Raw genomic sequence first — 22154 nt, forward strand, 5'->3', positions numbered from 1 at the left:
CTAAGATTTTAATGTTTTTATTCAGCCCAAAATGCTAACGTGAAGGTACCCAAATTGTACCTATTTTTACTGTTTTTTCACCTACGTTTATTAGAGAAACAGACACAAGTTTCCATTATGGAACGCCAAAACTGTCTTATTATGCCCTTTCATTATATGATGTGCATTTGCCTTTATATGATGTGCAGTTGTCATTATATGATGTGCAAACACCTTTATATGGTGTCCAGTTGACATTATATGATGTGCAAATATACTTATATGATGTGCAAATATACTTATATGATGTGCAAATATCCTTATATGATGTGCATTTTTCCTTATATTATATGCAAACGTCTTTATATGATGTGCTTGTTTCGTTATATTATGTGCATGTAACATTATATGATGTGGTTTGGATTACTTCATTATATGATGTCAAAACGTACTTATATGATGGGCTTTCATCGTCGTTATGGTCAATAAACATGATCACGATTAGAACGATTACTGTCTACGTCATAACTGATTCCGATCTGCTTCTCCGGAATTACGGCTCAAATCTATAACTATTGTTCGTAAAATGGATAAGATTTTCAAAGAGATAAACCCTGCCACGTTGCTACTTCGTTTTAAAGATGAAAAAATCACATCTGATATTGTTGGAAAATTGTCAAAATATGAACTGCAAAGTTTAAGTTTTATCGACGGGTCTATAAAATAATTAACATACGGCTAAAGTGGATTATATTATGGCAATCTAATTAAAATATACATGTAGTTCTCTGATTTCGTTATACTCATATGTGTACGAGCACGCGAGTTTATATAGATATGAATTTTAATTAGATTGATATTATGGGTCCTCGACTGTACCTGGAGTTCAAATATTTGATCTACCCGAGATTATCTTGCTTTTTTTAATGAAAGTTTACTGTTTCTGATCTAGCAGCTCCAGCCTCGTATCAGCGTCCGAAAGTGCAAGTTATAGAAAAAGTGAGACATCGCAATTCATTGAAAAAATTAGACAGTGCAATTTAACTAAAATCAACGTTTCAAACATTTCGGAGGTACAACTTCATCCAAAATATATAAACCACATCTCCTTATGGTTATATACTAGTCATACTAGGGGACTTGTTATAACTTCATAAACGCAACAACATGAGTATGCACAATAGTGATACTTTATTGAATTATATTGACTCTGACAGCTGCTGTTAGCGGAAACATCTGCTTTACTATTGGAAGCCTGAAATAGAATTTGAAAAATAAAGGTAAAATACTTGACAACATTGGAAATTCTGGTGTCAAATAATAATAATTATGATAATATGTATTAATAATTCTCCCTAAGAATTTGACTTTTCATTTTACGGTGGGTATCTCTACGACGACGACGCAATGTAGAATAGCATATGTCTATGTGTCTCGCCTAATCGACTTCCGTTGCAAGCTCAAGAAAATTGAACCAAAGACATTAATTTTGAAATACATGTACTTCTTGTCATATATTCTAGTGACCATATCAAATGGAATGACATATCTTATGATAGCAGAAATTAAGGAAATTTAAAGAAAACAAATTACATATTCCAAATTGAAACTGTAGGAGTCACTAAATGGCTTCCTACCATCCACCAAAGCTGTTCCGAAAACCGTAATCTCCAAAAGTTCTCTGAATCTATACACGAAGTGATGTGCACAATTTCAATGTACAGTAAAACCTGTATGAACCGGCCGGCTATGGGACTATGAAAAAAGGACCGGTTCGGACAGTGGGCCGGTGTATTCAGGTTTCCGTTTTGACCGGAAGTTAATGACTTGAGACGTCAGATATTTTGCATGTAAAAGTTCTGTCTGATTGTAAATTGTAAACTGATAAATACAATTCCGTAATACATGTAACTACGCACGAACGTTGTTTTGAGTCTTCGTATTCATTGGCTTTAGAAATTTAAGAAATTGGTTGTTCCCCGAATTCCAAAAATTAATGTTTTAACCTTTTTCATATTTCCTCGTATGTCAAATCGACCTCGGTAGCATCAGTCTTCGACTTGTCAGCTTCACTTTCACTTTGAGCTCATTGTTTTCATTTGCAGTAGAATCCTCGCGTTGTTTTCAAATTGTTATTTTTATTTTACTTCCATCTTTTATTTCCTACGTTGGTATAGCCGATTAAAAAGCCAGAACTTTATCAAATGAAATTTGATCACGATCGAAACATTTTCGTACAGTGTACGATACCCATGGATTGTCGTCATCCGGGTCTTCTTCATTATCAGGGTCATTGGTTTCGGGGTTCACAACAAGGAACCCAGCATTTCGAAAACACGATGTAAATTTCTTTCTCCGCGATTTAAAAAAAAATATCAAAATTAAACGTAAGTTCTATCCGAGATATATTCGGCGTTTCTTTCAGTTTATTTTAATTAAAACTTTTATATACTTTTACTTTTACTGTTTGGTCTGTTTTCTGTGATATCCATTTGACGTTGCTCGGTACTTATACATCCCGTCAATGTGTTTGTATTATCTTTCATTTTTGCTGGTGTGTTTTTTACGTGTGACTTTATGTGGTTCTTTGGTACATTTGACATGGCTCTGTACTTTTAAAGATCCCACCATTTTGTTATTGTTCTATTATAATACCATTATGTTATTGTTCTATTATAATTTTGAAAATACTCTGAACGACAAAATGATTTTACTCGCGTAATGGTATTAACCATATGTGGACTCTTAAAAATTCTAAAGAACTTCTGGATAATTTTAAATCTCGGTCTTTATCTGAAAATAATTCTAACAAAAACTTTTGATTTTTCAACCCTGTATACCACCATTCCCCATGTGAAATTATAATTTTGAAATACTTTGAACGACAAAATTATTTTATATTTCTTCATGTGTGACGTTTACATTTTCTGGCGTCAAACACGCAACTCTACACTAACTAAGAGTAGATGTGAATGCAATCACAGGACTTTAAATATTTCAATCCTTTATGGGTTGATTTATAATACATATATAGGTAAGCAATGAATGTGGTTGTTAAATTTGATAAGATGCTTTTTGTGCTTCTTTGTTAAATGTTTGTTTGTTTTGAGATTGTGACACAGTGATGACTGCTGTACCCATATTTTGACAATGTTACCTATTATGTCTGTTTTGTTCACGCATCGTTGTAAATATAATGGAATTTGGTGCGTCTGTCATACATAAGTGAGAGGCTTAGCGCTATAAAACCAGGTTCAATCCACCATTTTCTACATTTGAAAATGCCTGTACCAAGTCAGGAATATGACAGTTGTTGTCCATTCGTTTGATGTGTTTTATCATTTGATTTTGCCATTTGATTAGGAACTTTCCGTTTTGAATTTACCTCGGAGTTCAGTATTTTTGTGATTTTACTTTTTTATAGTGTTTCAATAATACAGCTCACTACTGTTAGTTCACGGTTTAACACCTTGCCCATTGATTATCCGGTGTCTTCCTCGAATGCCAACATTTTATATGTTACCTATTCCTTGAATGCCAACAAAAATATTTCAATAGATGTTTATATAAAACAATAGGTGTTTTTATAACTATTTAGATGTTTTTATAAGTATTTAACTGTTAAAAATAATTAGTGAACTTGATAAAATTGCAACATTTTATCACTTTTTGAAGAAAAAATAGTTTATTTTGGGGTTAAAATTATTATGAATTTAAAGAAATAAAGAAAATTAAAACATTTTTATTACTTTTTATTAAAAAAAAGATATTATGGGATGGAAAATCTTTATTAACATAAGACTTATTAGAAATATTAAAGAAATTTTAGTTAAATACAATTATTTCAAACTGAAAAACGGATATTAGAGATTTGGTGGAGAACGTCTGGTTTCAAGCCCTCCAAGACTTGGAGGATGCAGATACCTAAATCAACACCGCATTTGATTTACTGACTACGTGACCGAGTATTGGGTAGAAGGCAACCGTCATCTGTGGAACCATTACAACACTGTCGGACCAAGAACAACTAACAACTTAGAGGGGTGGCACTCAAAGATCAAGAAAATCGCCCAGACTCCACACCCAAATATCTACAAGTTGATCGAGCTGTTACAACGCCAGGAAGCTGCTTCAAGATGTCAAATGCTGCAGTACGCCGCCGGTGGTAAACGAATCAACAGAAAAAGAAAATGCAGAGAAATTGAGACCAGACTCTGTAACCTGAAACAGCGAAACGCCAACAGAGAGATGACAACTGTACAGTTTGCAGACTCAGCATGGTATCTTTTACACTTGTAATAGACTGTTAAATGTGAAAAGTCCTTGTATAAACTATTCAACAATTGTTATCAGATCAAATATATAGTGTTTTTTGTCAATCTGCTAAATGTTTGCTTATGTTATATGTATTGTTTTCTGTGTGCTCTGTGTACAAATAAATAATTTATTATTCAAAATTGTTTTTTTTTCTTCTTTTTATGCTATGAAAAAAGTATGAAAATATCATCCACAACTCTACAAAGTTTCAAGAAAATCCATAAAATAGGGTAACAAGAATTCTGATGAGTTGCGAACATAACAAACACCTAAACAATGTATTATGAATCACTTACAATAAAAAAGGGTGTAATATTATAACCAAGAAAAATATCCTGAACAACTGAACAAAATAAAACATAGTAATCTAACACGAGATACAAAGTTTCAAGAAATTCCATCAAGTAAAATGGGTGGATATTACAGCACACACAACTATAGAAATATTGAAAAAAAACATCAAAGTCCAAAGAGTCTATTGTAGAATTTGTGAAACAGGAATTCCTGACAATATGCACATGTTGACTTTGTGATGCAACACTTTTCAAAGTTTCATTTTAAGAGAATCCATATTTGTTCAAGCAGTAACAGCAAAAAATGATTTTCAATAACTTGACAAACATGGACTAGATTTAGCTACCTGTAATTTACCTATCTGTTTAATTAGTATGATTGTTTTGATAAGCATGCACTTTAGTTGTGATAACTACTTACACCTATTCCTCGAACGCCAACATAATTTTACAGGTAAATTGTCGGTAGATCAAAGGATGTTGGCATTCAAGGAATAAACCGATTATCCTAAACAACCATCTTGTATAAACAATTATGATTTGATTGCATATTGATCAATACAGTTATCATTTGAAATTAAATAAACAAACCGGTTTTGACAGGTAATAATTGATGTAATTAAGAGTAGTTGGACTGCATAATAAGATCGGAAATCGGAATACATAGGGTCCGGTTTACAAAGGGTATTTTTACAAAGACTTTGAAAGGTTCGATTTACTCAGGTTTGACTGTATATACAAACCTATTGAAGAGTCTTTCCCTTTTCCCTCTAGTACCCTTAAGTTGAAAACAACAGTTTATTTGGAGTTTTTCAAAACAACAGTTAATCCGAGATATGTGAAGCTTTCGAGGAAAATGTACATAAGATTCTCTGGCCAGTATATGCTTTTACAAACTCTGTTATCAATATGCATTCAAGATTAACATTATCATTATTTAGCTCTGTTATAAATATATTTACCAATGGAATTATATGTGAACAGAAAGAAAACTGAATATGTGTCTTGAAAAAATTACAAATTATAACTTTTGAATACTATGATCTGTTATCTATAACCGGTTGTATAGAACTTACAGAAATTACTCTCACAGACATAGGGAGTGACGTAGTTACATTGGTAGTCGTACCATAGACCATTGCCATAGTGCATCATAATACAGTTAAATGTGTAGGAGTTTGAATTACTGGTTGGAAAAGGTCTTCCTGAATAGAAGTTCTTGTAGCTTAACTGAGTTTGATCATAGATCCACCTCCAGTCACCATTGACAACATCTGTAGAACCCATCCAGTAATATGTTTCTAAATGGAGATAAAAGGAAACATAATTATCATTACTCGCAATATTTATAAACTCTAAAGTATTTTGGTTACCCAAGTTTTTGGTATCGAGCGTACCTGACTTAGTTATTTCAAACAAAAGTAGCTTGTGCAATGTAAACGGTATAACATGGTATATTCATAAACTGGTGGCGGTAAATACTACAATCATTGCACCAATCAAAAGTTTATTTGTTCGACAAGTTACAATTTTCAGATATGCAGTTAGTTATTAAATCTGTTAATAGATAATTGCAATAAAATTCAAAAACTTTGGAACTATCCAGACGGATTTTGGTGTAAAGAAAAAAAGACAAGGTAAAGAGGTAATGTGTATACGCGAACGAGACAGCAATCAAACAAAACAAAACAACAAAATAGTGAAACGTATGGTCTTCAACAATATACAGGTAAAATGTTGTCCGTTTCATATGGAGTTTATTTATTTCTCTATTGGTGCATGATATACATAATGTATTGATTGATATTTGTTTATACACTTTTTGCACAAAATATATACACTAGAAATTTTTATCTTACTTTTGCTACTTTTACTTATTTGCTGTTTTATCCAACTATTTTCTGACGAATCATCAATCTTCACTAAATATCCACCAATCTCTCTGCATTTTCTCTACAAAAATGATATACTTTGACCAATGTGAATGTTTTTCACGCATCATCATTTACACTTGAATATATAAAAGCACAACGTTAATCCGTAATAAGTAACACAATGGTAAAATAATTTGGATGAAATATACTTTCAGTGATGATCATATGCCACAGCGAAACAGACTGTTTTTTTTCTGTAAGAAATGGAAAAATAATACATATAAGCTCACCTCTGCATCAGTCCATCTAACACTGTCATCTCCAATATAATAACAGTGCTTATTGTACTTTATCCATTGTCTCCCTGAATGAGAATGAAAATTGCATTAAGCAGTAACGAAAACTGACAATAACTGCAATGTCAGAGGATTTTGAACCAGTACTCGGGATGAGTTTCTGGTAAAGTATAATAAATGTTTTTTTTAATGCATTTAGAGTGGAAACAGAGAGATTGATGTTAGTTAACTAAATATGTGTTAGTAATTTCTCTTTTGGGGAATTATCTGATTAAAAAATTATAAAAATCTTGAAGAGAGTAAACTATCCTCACGTTTAAAGTCCTCTTCCATCGAGGTCATGTCCTTGTCTAAAGCCTGTACCTTGGAGTTGATAGAACTAGCTTGATTTTTCAGGAAATTTTCAAGGCTTTTTAATGCATTTCTGGCTTTGTTAAAGTCTTGCTTGGATTTGTTTGTTAGACATGGTAAGGAAAATACAGTCCCGCACGCCACACAAACCACAAAGAAGGTAATCGGTAAGACAGAAGTCATTCTGTAAAACGTAAAAAATGGGGCAATTAAAAACAACAACAGCAAAACAAAAAAGAAAGAAAACAGCATCAACACCCCATAAAAGTTATAAAAAATGCTTTTTTTCATATTTAAGAAAAAATAAATTCTGCTATAAGTGTACTTACTTGCTACGATCAGTCCATGCAACAAAACAAAAGGTAAAACAATGTTAACCACTTTTATACCAACATGGAGCATTAAGATAACATCAGGATGAAATCAATATTTATTATAATGTAATGATATTCCTGGTCGGTCTTTTATGCTGTGTCAGCATTCGATATCACCAACTAAATATAGTCGGTCGACTGTTTATTTTCAAAGAGGGTAATTTTTCTTTAAATCTTCTTATGCAAAAACCGTTTATTTACAAGTTGATTTAAAATAATTCTGTTCATGATTGAGTGAATTCAATTAAAAAAAACCATACACATGCCTTACCAGGTAAACAAAAATTACAAAGATACTGGACAGTACAATAGACCATATAAACTATAAACACCCAACTCTTCCGAAAAGAAAGGTAGAAACAAAAGAAAACAACGAATAGTACGCGGTCTAGATAGTCTGACTTGGTACAGGAACAGAATATCATAGGGTTATAATAAGGTAATGTTCTTGTATGAACAATGAACGATGCTTACATAACAGTTTGACCTATGATAAGAAAGACTGGACAATATATGTAAAAAAGTGGTGAATTAGGTTAAATGAACCTGATTACTTTGGCTTGGATTTCATTTGCATATATATAAAAGGAGATGTGGGTAGTATGTTAATAAAACAGCAACCTAACCACCCAATTATCAAAAAAACAAATGGTCAAATAACAACAATATAAGGGTGTCTATACAAAAACAACAAAAAAAAGATATAGAATAGACATTGGAAACGGGGAATGTGTCAAAGAGACAACAACCCGACGAAAGAGCAGAAATAGCCCAAGGCCACCAATGGGTTTTCAACACAGCGAGAAAATCCTACTTGTTCAGCGAAATGGACGCCACACTTAACTCCGAAACCTTTAAATGAACCAAAATTAAAAAAAACACACAAGACAAACAAAGGCATTATCCCTTTTCCCATCTTGAAGTGTGATTTATATTAAAAGAAATAACGAAAAAAATAATATAATATGATATGTATTTGTATTTTGAAAAGCTTCTGATAAAAACAAAGAGACGTGGTATGATTGCCAATGAAACAACTATCCAGTTCAAACGAATTAAGCAACCGTACGGCCTTCAACATTGTAAAAACCAATACTGTTATTTAGACTTTTTAATTTTCCTATTACACGTGATGTCAACATCTGACATTTGCAATTTAAGTGAAACAGATACAGGAAAAACTGGCCATATTCTTTTAAAAAAATCTTGGTCCGAAGGTGAAAATAATCATTGCAAAGGGGAAAATCAAATAAGTTAGATATATTTTAACAAAGTGGTATCAACTTGTCTGATGAATTTGTCAAATGTATCTATCTAACTAACAATGAAAATATAAAATGTTGGTTCAAGTGTAGTAGATTCTAAATCATACATAAATGTGAACGTAGTAGAGTTTAGTTTACGTGTTGAGGACAACAAGACCAACACGAGTCATGGGAACACGGTCTAGATAACACTATTAACCAACGAACAAATTAAGAAAGAACAACAGGCAGTCTTGAATGCTGATGTGCGCTTTGTCGTGTGCACTCAAGTTTTGTATTTCATAATTTCTTAAACAAAGACTTATGGACAGATACTAGTGACAAAATAAAACCCCTAAGAATTAAAAACTCCCCGACTTCGTTCATTTTTAATTTATGTCTGAATTTGGAATATCCATATTATAGACCGATGGTTTGTGACGTCAAAACCAAAAACTAGAAATCTAAAATAGTATCGAACGGAAAAAATACAATAAACTCCAATACACCCTAAATAACATCTAAACATAAGTCAACACTAGCTAGTAATCACATGTGCATAGGAAATTTAACACGGATAAGAATTGAACAATTCTTTATACTGTATCAATTAAAAATTAAAAATATTCTCAAATGATAATATAAAAGTAGCATCACATCAGTCCAAAAGCACTTGCTACCTGAGTTATGATGCACTCGGAAATTAAAAATCATACTTTATTGCAGAAACACAAACTTATAAGATACAGAAACTAATTTAGGAAATTTGTTTTTCGTCAGAAGCAAATAATAGAAATCTATAACGTTTCAAATTTATTAAAAAAAAATGAGTAGTTAATGTAATGTGGCACAGTTAAACTAGTCGTATGAGTACTCAACCCCGCCCAAAAGATTCTGGTGGATTGCCGTCAAATTGGTAATCATGCAACATACCATTGTATTAAATTAACCTATAATACCTGCATCACAAAAGACAAAAATAATATCAATAGAATAACACTCAATAATACCGTATTAACGAATGCTTGCAGTTACTGAAAGCAAGCTCAATATTAGGTAAATTGCCAATCTTTGGAAAGTGATGGGCAATCTCTTCTAATGGTTTTTGTGTAGATGGGTTGCTGTCTCATTTAACGTGTACCATACAACTCCTTTTATTCATATCACTTGACAAGAGCGACCCTCGAGCCCTACTTCAGTGACCATAGGCCAAACATAATTTCAGTGAAAATCTGCGCCCAAAATATAATAGACAAACATTCATTTACATTTCATTAATTTCCAAGTGACACCGTAACACAAAGTTTTGATTCAGTACACACGTACTCGTCATACAAGTTGTTAAAGATATATTTCGCTATGTGAACTACTTTTACAAATTGTGACTTGGATGGAGAGTTGTCTCATTGGTACTCATACCACATCTTCTTATATCTATCTTGTACTAAGTTAATAGGGGTCTTTTTTCAATTCAGTTGCACACAGTTGTTTTTATTTTAAAGGAACAATATGATTTTATCATTTTAACGTTTTCAACTTACCACCATCAATTATACATTATCACTATCAATAATACAATTTGCATCCCAAAATCAATATGCAGGTTGACATACAATACTACTAGTGATATATTGAAAATGTTGATAACTTATTTACTCATTGGTTAAAAAAAATATTACAGCAGTAACTGAATTGTGTAAGGTTATACCAACAATTTACCCTGTATCAGGTCAATTTCCCGTGCATTTGAGTCACTCACAGGGCAAAAGGGTAATATCACGAAGCGTTTAAATTGGCTCTAAGATTTTAATGTTTTTTAATCAGCCCAAAATGCTAACGTGAAGGTACCCAAATTGCACCTATTTTTTTACTGTTTTTTTCACCTACGTTTATTAGAGAAACATTATGTGTTTATTCTGTAGATGTATACTTATTTACTATATAGTTCCATAAATTTAATTTTGAATCCACACTGAATCGTAGACAAATGAGTTGTAACCGACCTTCAAACGACCAAAGATTCTGTAATGAGGAGTACATAAATTTCATACATGCTCAACCCCACTTATGTAGAAATCGAATAACTGATGTTTTGTTTTATTTCTTCACAATTTGTCAAACACCAATGCCTACTATGCATGTTGTAAGAAATGGATGCCTGTGACATACTGTAACTGCTCATTAAAGGCGACGTTTCAGTAGATTTTTCTTAACTAAATACTTCATTTGTTAACATATATAATGTGAGCATCTTGTGCGTATTTCAATGTATCTAACTATGTTGAAAAACGTGCATTATGGCAAATTGTAAAAATATGAATCGTTTAGTCTCATAGAAAACATTAGAAAACCTGTAAAATTTCCATTGCTTTTTGGGGCAAAATGGTTGCAAACTGGGTACCCGGTGACTGGGTACTGTGACGTTACAAATTTCACAAAAAATATATTGGTGAAATTACTATTAAAACAATATAAATTCTTTTTGGCACATCAAATCATAAGTTACGAAGTAGAGATCCCTTAATTATGAATTATTTGTGTTGTAACGTCAGTTTTGGTCCAATTTTACCATAAATAATATATTTATTTTATATGTTATGATAAAGTTGAAATTCAAGGTCATATTTGGCCAATAGTGAAACCTTGTCCGGAAAGCTGTTGAAATGTAGCGGAATATTGATATTGAAAATTCTCAAATAGCTAAAATATTTTTGAACAATTCTTATATACATCCAAAATATCGAAAAAAAATATCCAGTTCTATACATTGCTGTTGAAGTCAATCTTGAAACAGTATTGTTATTTTTACAATTTTATGAATCTACGCAGCATCTAAAGCTAGGATAATAACCAGGGTACCCTAATAGCACTCTCTTGATATGACTCCAATAAGATATTAACTCTAATTTAGACGCCACCATTTAACACTTCTGTGAGATTGATTAGAACATGTCACCCATGTTCAAATTTAATAAATCCTTTCATGAACTCCAAATGGATCAAGACCGTGTAGTCGGCAGGGTAAACATCTGTTGCTATGTATGCATGACCTGTCATGCAAATGCACATTCAGTCAAAATGCCACAATCGGGAATAGGATGCAATCGCTAAATATACAGATCAGACGATTATTATGATATCTACTTATCGAAAACCGCTAAAACATATCACTAGTGAGTTGAAACACCGACAAATCGTGTCGGTGAAACCGACAACTTATTTTGGTGTCGATTTCAGTCGTTCTTCCTCATATATCTGTTGGAGCAGTTTTTGTGTCATACTATAGTAGATTGATAAATGTCTTATGTCTAACCCCAAACGATAATCAAATTCACGAACCGCAGACCCATGTTTAAGAGAGATTGAAGATACCAAAGGAATATCCAAACTCATAAATCGATGACAAACTGATAACACTATGGAAAAACAACGAAAAACGACCAAAAGACAGAAAACAGTAAATGATCTAAGCTTGAAACATAACCGAATACCAACGTGGAAATCAATGTCTTTAAGAATTAGCAAGTTGCTCTAAACATCTATATCTATATATTTTGTCTACCAGCAAGCATATATGGCATTAGCCAGATTTTGAACTACATGTTTGGAATTTTCTTATTTTTAATAAAATTTAACCTTCTACTTGTTATCTTGTATTTTTCCTGAGCGGTACTGGTGAGTCTTTGGTAGCCGAAACGTGCGTCTAAAAAAGTATATTGTAATCCTGGTATCATTGATGACTTATTTCTTCTTTGCTTGTGAGACAAAGAATAAATAATGTTTCCAATAAGGAAACTCAAACACCACTAAAACCATTTTTTAGGTTTCAGGTCTGCTTGTCTTATTTTTTGAATTTAGGAGGATCAAATAATATAAGATTGATAAAGTTTTAAGGCGAGTGTACAGTATTTACTCAATTTTGATATCGGACACTTTCTATCGTATCACCTCCTTATAAAAAATATCAAGTACGCAAGATATGGAATTAATAAATATCTTAATGAATATTTTGGTGAGTGTAATAATTTCTGTTTAAATTGACGATTTCTGGACAGAGGTATCGTTAGACAAAGAATATAAAATCATTGTATATTTTAAAGTGCTTTGATTATACAAGGAACATTTTCTTTTAAAGACAAATAGAAAAATAACAGCATTTATATTGAAAAGTGCCATAAAGTCTTGTTTCTAACGGTCGTATAATGTTATCTTATTTTGATTTTTCGAATGCATCGAAACGTTTGGGACAAGTATTAGCTGCTTTTAAAATTTGTTATAAATTTATTATTTTAACTACAAGATATACAATACTTACAGCATGTGTTTTTGTTGTGTTTTTTTTTTATTTTTACATGCAAAACTATTGATGTAAAAATGCTACTTGATACTTTTATATAAGATACAAAAACTCAAATTACACGTCATGTTACATGTGTTACGTCACAGTGAATAGACATGTTTTCAACAAGTTTCTGCCATTATGGAACAACTGCAACATAACACAGGGTCTATCATCTTATTCGAGACAGGAAACAGAACAAATTAAACCATTTTTGCAAGGGGGCCCCTTCATCGTCGACAACACATATAGTCTAATAATTGTTATTTTAGTTTTTCTACTTAAATTTGGTTATTCGTTGTAATATAACATGTCATTTTATAACTGATGACCATTCAACGTAGTTGAGTAAGTAACGCGTTTACCCTGCATTAAAATTATGTCTTGAAAATTTGATTGCGAATAATTCTAGATGAAAAGCCAAATAAAAATAAAGAAGATTGTTGTAAGATACGAGTTTTTGAGTTATTTCCGTTTTGAAATGAAACAGTGCATCCTTAACAATTATAAACTAAAGTAACCTGAAGTGGAAAGACAAATGAACTGTTTTTATTTCGTAACGGTTAGGCAGTTGACAAGTTTGTTATATGACGTTTTGTTGATATATTATAACAGGCATTAATCTTTAAAAAACTTTTACTTCGAGTATTTTGTAATTGACTGGCATATCATCTGTCAACTCGAGAGCCGCAGATGTGTCTTACAAGTAAAACGAAACACGCGCCTTGTAAATAAAGGCAACAGTAGTACACCGCTGTTCAATAGTCATAATTCGATTAAGCAAAAACAAATCCGGGTAACAAACTAAAACCGAGGGAAACACATCAACTATAAGAGGAAAACAGCGGAACAACAGAAACACTGAACTACAACAAAAGCAAACGCCAACATACATAGAAATGGACTGTAGATAACAACTGCCATATTCCTGACTTGGTACAGGACATTTTAAGAAAAAATGGTGGATTGAACCCGGTTTTATGGCTAGCCAAACCTCTCGCTTATAGACAATGTTAAAAATACCGCTAAAAGGAAAACACTTCGTGACAGGAGTACATTACAAACAAACGCAAGAACACTCAGCACAGAGAAATACATAAATAAATAATATAATAGTACATTAAAACATGTAAACCGCAGAATAACAACGGACATCTCCCATGTATTTACGACAGCGCACCAGGACACCACAAACGAAATATAAACTGCGCGTCACATGAATGGATCAACGTCACGAAACTTGAAAACTTGATCATACGACTGCTATAGATGATTTCTTTTTATAACTACTGGGTCAAAGCCACTGTATATGGACGTTTGCCTTCGAGTTTATTACCAACTCTGTAGTCAGCACTCCTGTCCTGACATGAATTGATGTGGACATTTTCTATAAGTTTATTATTCACCAGCAAAATGTTAAAGCCATTTAAAAAAAATTTTGTAACCCTATTAACCCTATGAAATGTATTGCCATAGCCAGATTTGGTACACTTTTTTGTAATTTTTGGTTTTGAATATTTGAACTTCGTAACTGATTTGGCTCCTTACTGTTTTGATTCGAGCACCATTGCACTGATGAATTTTGTGAAGACGAAATACGCGTCTGGTGTATTTATTATAAGCCTGGGATCTCTTATGACTTTTTATTACTAGTATTTGGTTGAATTGTTATTTGAAGAATTTATCCAATACAGATGTTGTAAGACCGAAATCGAAAGACGTCAGTCATAAAGCTAATATGTTGTACTGGTATCTTACTGATATATAAAACAAATGTGTTCTACTGTTTAAATGAAATATTATTTGAGGGTTTTACCTAACATATGTGTTGTAAGACATACAGTACATTATCTAAATGCTTCAAAATGTTAAAATCTTTTGTTGTTCTTGGATTTATTTGGGGAGTGGGGAGGGGCATCTGTTGGATGTGCAATAAGGATTTAGGACGAGAGAAATTTATTTGACAGTTCAATAACTTGGTTGTACTATATTATTAGAAGAGTTTGTAAAATAAACTAGATTATTGTAAAGCAACATGATAATTCCAACTTACCGTAACGAAAAGTTCGAGAGCATTATTCTATCATATTGCATTAGTACAAATATATCTTCAAATTATCGACATCATCAATGACAAAAATATGTTTTAAACAGTTTTTCAAGGTTTGCGTTACAATAACCCTATATTATTGGATTCGAGACTTGACTTTCAATTGTTTTTAAAAGTACAAGATTAAACACACTAGTACACGAGTTTCAGAAATAAATGACGAGGTTATCAATTTCTCACATAGACTTCTATATGGTTGCACTGTTACTGAATGATCATTTTTAGACGGAGTACATGAGACACATAACGATATCAGTAGAGCAAACCAACATTCAAACAATTTTGTTGCTTGATTATTCTAATATACTAATATTGGATTGAATTGTGACAGTGTTGTTAATTAGCAACAACTGTATAACAAAAGAACCATGTAAAGAAGCAAAATTAATACCAAAGGTTTGAAATAAAATGTCTGTTAAAAAACGTGCAAACTAATGTTTAAAGAAGTACAAACAGACGATCTCGGACATTTAACTGAAAACATACAATAAGAACCTTCTAGAAAAGTTTGAACTCTGATTTATAAAAACACAAAATGACATTTGTCAATGATAAAACACAAAAATGATTAACAAAACACCAAAAAATGACACTTTATTTAGTCTTCAGTATAGCAAAAAAGAGTCATACACACAAAGAAACATTATTTTATTTTATATATCGGTAACTGGAACTACTGAGGATTGCTATGTATAATCACAAATATTTTAGAGTTTTTTCAATGGTTTATCTTCATCGATCACTATCTTTCATGACGACGCTGATTGTAGTAGTTATCAAATTAAATTACTACATTCTAATATAAAATAGATTTCGTAAATTAGATAAAGTACAATAATAAACAGTAAAAATAGCAAATATATAGCGCTAGTAACACCCCAAAACATCAACAAAATAAAACAAATAAACCAAACAAATAACAAACAAACAAACAAAACAAAAAACAAAACAAATAACAAAAAAAAAAAAAAAAAAAAAAAAAATACAAAACAACATTAAAAAAATATAAAAACCCTACTAAACAAAAGAAAAAAAACCAAAAAATCTGCTCCAAAGATTTCCGGACAGGGGAAACCAATCAAACTACCGTTTCTTTGTACGTTACATTTCTATCTAGGAATATATCAGCTGTATTTGGCAAAACTGTTCGGAATTTCTTGTCCTCGGTGCTTTTCAACTTTCTACTTATTTAGCCTTTTAACTCTTTTGATATAGAGCGACACTGATGAGTCTTTTGTAGACGAAACGCGCGTCTGGCGTACAAAATTTTAGGCCTCGTGTCTTTAATGAGCTTTTTTCATATACAGATGTAAAACTGCTGTTAATTTACTCAAACATCTATTTACTTTTTATGTAATATAAGAATGATAAAGACATTATATTAACTTTAATACTGTCCAGTAAAAGTCTTTGTTAGATCTTAGTAAAAAGATAATGTTATTTCACTTATTTCCCGACAAAGTTTTCAGAAACTTATCGTAAGTAGTCAGTGTCGTATGTATCTCATGAAGAGTCGGATGTGTTTCACGACGAGTTTGACGAGACGGGATTATTGTATGTAAAAGCAGAAAAATCCTGTGGTGTTGAATAATTCCCTGTTTTACTGGAGGGATTATAGCCGGCTGCTTCATAAGAAAAGTTCGTTGTTTGTTGCCCAGATGTTTGTGTTGGGTAGGCTTCATTTGATGGCATATTCATTGCTGATGCTGTAAAGATAACAATACAAGTTTAAATTAGTAACATTACAATGTGACCAATCCACGCCAGGAACTTCACCGGTTTTGTTTATATCAGTATTTGATAGATCTATAACAGTTTAAGTCAAACTTAGTCTCACATTATTACCCTTGGAAGAGTCTTTTGTTGAAGATTGCTGTCCTTAAAAGATTTCTTTATTTCATTGTCTCTGGTTTGCTGTCTAGATGACGCCTTACAGCTACTACTACTTTCACTCATATTATATTTTGTTACAGAATATTATGACAATAACATGCATCCATCAAATGAAGGCAACAGTAGTTTACCGCTGTTAAATAGTCATTAATCGATTAAGCGAAAACAAATCCGGGTCACAAACAAAAACCGAGGGAAACACATCAACAATAAGAGAAAAACAACGGAACAACAGAAACACTGAACTGCTACAAAAACAAACGCCAACATACATAAAAACGGACTATTTGATATACAACTGCCATATTCCTGACTTGGTACAGGACATTTTAAGAAGAAAATGTCAAAAACGTACAGAAAAATAAAATGGCTATATTTACCTTTTTACAATAATTTCTAAACAAGTGTTATGGAAACCTAACTTAGAGAATTACATTATAAATGGCTTAGCTTGAATACGATCGCAGTAAATCTCTTTTTTCAAGATCATTCAAGCTCACAAAATTAAACAATAGCGTAGCATTTAGATATTTAAAAGCTATATCTGTCCTCAATTATTACTACATTCAAACGTCAGTCGAAGATTCGAATTTATTGATTGATTGTTGTTTATTAAACGTCCAGTGGCAAATATCGGATGCGTGTTCAGAACAAGAACAAATTAACAATCAATACAATAGGTAAGTCGTTCAATAAGGGGTAAATCGGGATGATTGGCGAGAAATATAGAATGCCACTGAAAAAAAAGGATATGTTCGATAGGGACAGAAAGTAAGCCATGAGAAAGGTCATCTACGGACCCCTCAAAGAGTTGCTGCAAGGAATTTAACATACAGAGAGCGCAACACACTTTCTACACAATGCATCGGATTCAACCTCCACATTCTAACTGGACGTGGCTGCAAATATGAACATCCCACATAGCCAAACGGACGCCTCACTTTGTCTAGGTTTTACTGACGATCGGAAGAAGATCAAAGGATGGCTCTATTTCTATACCCCAGTCAACCCTTGGGTTTAGAAAATTTGGATACATGTATAGGATCTGTAATAACTATTTATACACACAAAAAATACAGAGACAGCAATGAATGACCAATATGTCTGTTCTACTCCCATTTTCTTCTCTCCAAGTATGCCAGTTGATTGATGTGTATCTTTAGAATAAATGGTTCCATCTATGCAAGTTCTGGTAAGAATAATTATCAAATTTCTACGAACGAATAACGACGGACGGGCGGACGTGCGCCAAGAGATGTCAATATTTCGCACTGACCCTTAGGACTAGGCGAAATAAATAAATAAACCTGACATTAGAAAATGTAATAGGTAAGTTCTGCAATAAGAGTTCGAGCGGGATGATTGGCAAGTAATTTAGAATGCCACTGAAAGAGGAGGGTATATTCGATAGGAACTACCGGTAACATAATAGAGAGGACTAAAGTCATAATTTGCATATTATTTTGAGACAAACCGGTAATGCCAAAATATTGTAAAATACTAGAAACATAACAACGTAAAGACACTTTTTAAAACCTGAAGCATAATAACAAAATGAAACGTTGCAATCAATAAAAATAGCAAAAAACAATAATTGTTCAAAGACTTTCAGTTATTTGAATACGGCGAACTCCAGAACATTGTTAGATATTTTAGAGATAAACATCAATAATTTCCAGAAAGACATTGGAAAACACATACTTTTCTTCAAAATACTTGAATCCTTCGGAGTATACAATAATAAAACTTCAAAATTTTTCACAAATATCTCGTCCTAAACATGCATGAAATATTTGCCACTGGACGTTAACCAACCACCAATCAATCAATCAGAAATATTTAACGCTCTGTACTAAAATACAAAGAAGTGCCAAAAATTAGGGTAACTTGAACCTAGTACTACTTTGACATTTATAATAGATAATCTGTATTGGATTTAGAACTATATGTAAATAAATGGTTGGATTTCATAATTTTTTTCCGTTTGCGTGGTATATTTGAATAAAACTGTTATCACAGAGTTATGTCTCGCCTTTTTGTACTTTTGATAATGCAAATGTTGAAATTAAAATAGCAATAGTTTGACATGTAAGTTATGCAAATATTCTAAGTCGATGAACCATGACTGAAGTTTCATGGCTTAACAATCTCCATGGAATGAGATGTGCCAATGCTAATACAACTGCATACCAAATATCATAGACCTACCACTCAGTGGTTCCCCATAAATTGACCTAATCACAAACTAATACATGTAAACTATGAAAAGTTTCAAAGTCAATAGACCTTGACTGAGGGAGCGGGGCCAAATAATCTCCATGGTAATGAGATGTGCCAATGCTAATACAGCTGCATACCAAATATCATTGCCCTACCACTAGTGGTTCACCATGAACTAGACCTAATCACAAACTAATACATTGTTGACGCCGCCGCCGTCGCCGTCGACGCCGGAAACAGCATTCCTATGTCTCGCTTTTTGACTCCGTCAAGGCGAGACAAAAACAAAGGATATGGGGTATCCATTCATGACACAAAATCAGTAAATGCACAACAAAAAAACATACAAAAAGCAAATGATATATTTGTAGATTTATCTTCACTGTAAACGGCATTTCTTTTTTGTAAAACAAGAAGGGTTTTGGGAAATATTGCAATGAAAAAAAACAACAACAGACATAAAATAGTTGTACTTCGTATTCAATTGGATCTTGTACAAACATGATAGATCAGATACAACTCTGGTATGTATGACGTCAGTCAAGTGATATGTGAAGTCTGGGTTTAAGGCTCGATTAGATGGAGGGCTTCTTTCAAAGGCAAGTTTCAAATGAAAGGCAGTGTATTCAACCTATGGTTTGTATTGTCCACTACAATGGTCTTATAAAATTTAAAACTAATATAGTCTATTAAAGTAATTATTTCTACAGATTTCAGTTAAGCCAGCATGATATTATGGCTGTTGGGTTGGTGAAGATAGGGGAGGGGTAAACAAATTTCTTTCCGGTAAGATGTTACTCACTTAAACTATTCAGTTGAATGAAGAACATAGGTCTTTAATCTAGTAATTTCCTTTATATGTTATTATTTTATTAAATGTTACCGACTTATTTTAGGATTATATAGCTTCACATAACAGTGGTTTGGCTATTATATGGTAAATGCCTAGCTATTCTATGTCACGTCCCTTCTTGATGATTAATTATCACAGTGTCTCAATTGCAATCATACACATATCGGTTATGTTGTACAGCATTTGAAAACAGTATGCTGTATTAGTGGTTTACGCTACTTTGTTATGTCACCTACTTGGTCTGTCGGAATACATAGTATGATCAAACGCCCAAATACCTTACCTGTATATTCTATCGGAATACAGAGTACGATCAAACGCCCAAATACCTTACCTGTATGTTCTATCTGAATACAGAGTACGATCAAACGCCCAAATACCTTACCTGTATGTTCTATCTGAATACAGAGTACGATCAAACACCCAAATTCCTTACCTGTATGTTCTATAGGAATATAGAGGACGATCGTATGGCCAAATTCCTTACCTGTATGTTCTATCGGAAAACAGAATACGACCAAACAACCAAAATTACTTACCTGTATGTTCTATAGAAATATAGAGTACGATCGTATGGCCAAATTCCTTACCTGTATGTTCTTTTGGAATTCAGAGTACGATCAAACACCCAAACTCCTTACGTGTAAGTTCTATATAAATATAGAGTACAATCGTATGGCCAAATTCCTTAGAAATATAGAGTACGATCGTATGGCCAAATTCCTTACTTGTATGTTCTTTTGGAATTCAGAGTACGATCAAACACCCAAATTCCTTACCTGTATGTTCTATAGGAATATAAAGTACGATCGTATGGCCAAATTCCTTACCTGTATGTTCTGTCGGAAAACAGAATACGACCAAACACCCAAAATTACTTACCTGTATGTTCTATAGGAATATAGAGTACGATCGTATGACCAAATTCCTTACCTGTATGTTCTATAGGAATATAGAGTACGATCGTGTGGCCAAATTCCTTACCTGTATGTTCTATCGGAATACAGAATACGACCAAACACCCAAAATTACTTACCAGTATGTTCTATAGGAATATAGAGTACGATCATATGGCCAAATTCCTTACCTGTATGTTCTATCGGAATTCAGAGTACGATCAAACACCCAAATTCCTAACGTGTATGTTCTATCGGGATACAGAGTATGATCATACGCCGAAATACCTTACCTGCTCCTGCATTGTATGTTCGTCCAGGAGATCTGGATTTCCGAGTTAATCCGTAGATAGCAAGTCTACAAAGCACAACGATGACGATCACTGCCAAGATGAACACAGAAGCCAATATGATGAATATGTACCACTTAGTTTCGGCATCTATAAATGTAATTAAAATTAGTTAATATAAAGAAGAAGAAAAAGAAGAAACAACAAAAAAACTCTTTAAGTGTATTCAGTCTTACATCAATGATAGAATGACTTATAGATTCATATATATATATATATATATATATATATCTACGCATGGTACTAGTAATATTATCTTTGAACACAGATTTTAACACCAAATACGGTACTTTGCATCAAATAATAAGATCAATCCAAAAGACGATTGTCAAATAACAAACACATTCAAAATATTGAGAAAAAAAATCAACAAAAAAAAAACAAAAAAAAAAAACGAAAAAATAAACAAAACACTCCACACACAACCAAAGAATGAGCATTATAAACTACACAAAGTTCGTAGTTCGTAACCCGGATTTGTTTTCTCTTAATCGATTTATGACTTTTGAACAGCGGTATACTATTTATATGCTTAGTAAGCAGTTATCCCAAGTAGCACTTACGGATCATAAAAGTATAAATCTGTTGATAAGTCGTATTTGATGATGCACTAACGAGAATTATGGCTACGATTAATTAACGATGTATGAGACAGTCCATGACAACTATATTCATATGTTAACCCAAGATGATATCATTTGTCAGAGCTTTTGTTTCTTATTAGGATTTTCTTTATAAAATCTACTGAAACAAGCTTTTCTAGTG

The 22154-nt window shown here is 32.6% G+C and overlaps 2 protein-coding genes across 2 annotated transcripts in view; both read right to left on the bottom strand.

Annotated features, from left to right (window-relative positions):
- Window positions 1-1151: 1151 nt before the first annotated feature.
- Window positions 1152-7503, bottom strand: LOC127733530 (perlucin-like protein). The gene is made up of 6 exons (XM_052242884.1): window positions 7440-7503; window positions 7074-7294; window positions 6754-6827; window positions 6449-6542; window positions 5666-5890; window positions 1152-1234 (listed from the first exon to the last, which is right to left on the bottom strand). Exons 2-6 carry the CDS (start codon window positions 7291-7293, stop codon window positions 1224-1226), a joined length of 624 nt encoding a protein of 207 aa, XP_052098844.1. The 5' UTR covers window position 7294; window positions 7440-7503; the 3' UTR covers window positions 1152-1223.
- An 8239-nt stretch (window positions 7504-15742) lies between these two features.
- Window positions 15743-22154, bottom strand: part of LOC127733608 (uncharacterized) — a 134636-nt gene continuing 128224 nt past the window's right edge. Inside the window, exons 5-6 of the mRNA XM_052242935.1 lie at window positions 21333-21479; window positions 15743-16883 (exon numbers count right to left, since the gene is read on the bottom strand). Of these exons, the coding sequence (XP_052098895.1) occupies window positions 16702-16883; window positions 21333-21479 (329 nt within the window). The 3' untranslated portion in view covers window positions 15743-16701. The remainder of the gene's footprint in view (window positions 16884-21332; window positions 21480-22154) is intronic.

This window comes from Mytilus californianus, unplaced genomic scaffold (assembly GCF_021869535.1).
Source record: "Mytilus californianus isolate M0D057914Y unplaced genomic scaffold, xbMytCali1.0.p SCAF_1, whole genome shotgun sequence".
Lineage (NCBI taxonomy): Eukaryota > Metazoa > Mollusca > Bivalvia > Mytilida > Mytilidae > Mytilus > Mytilus californianus.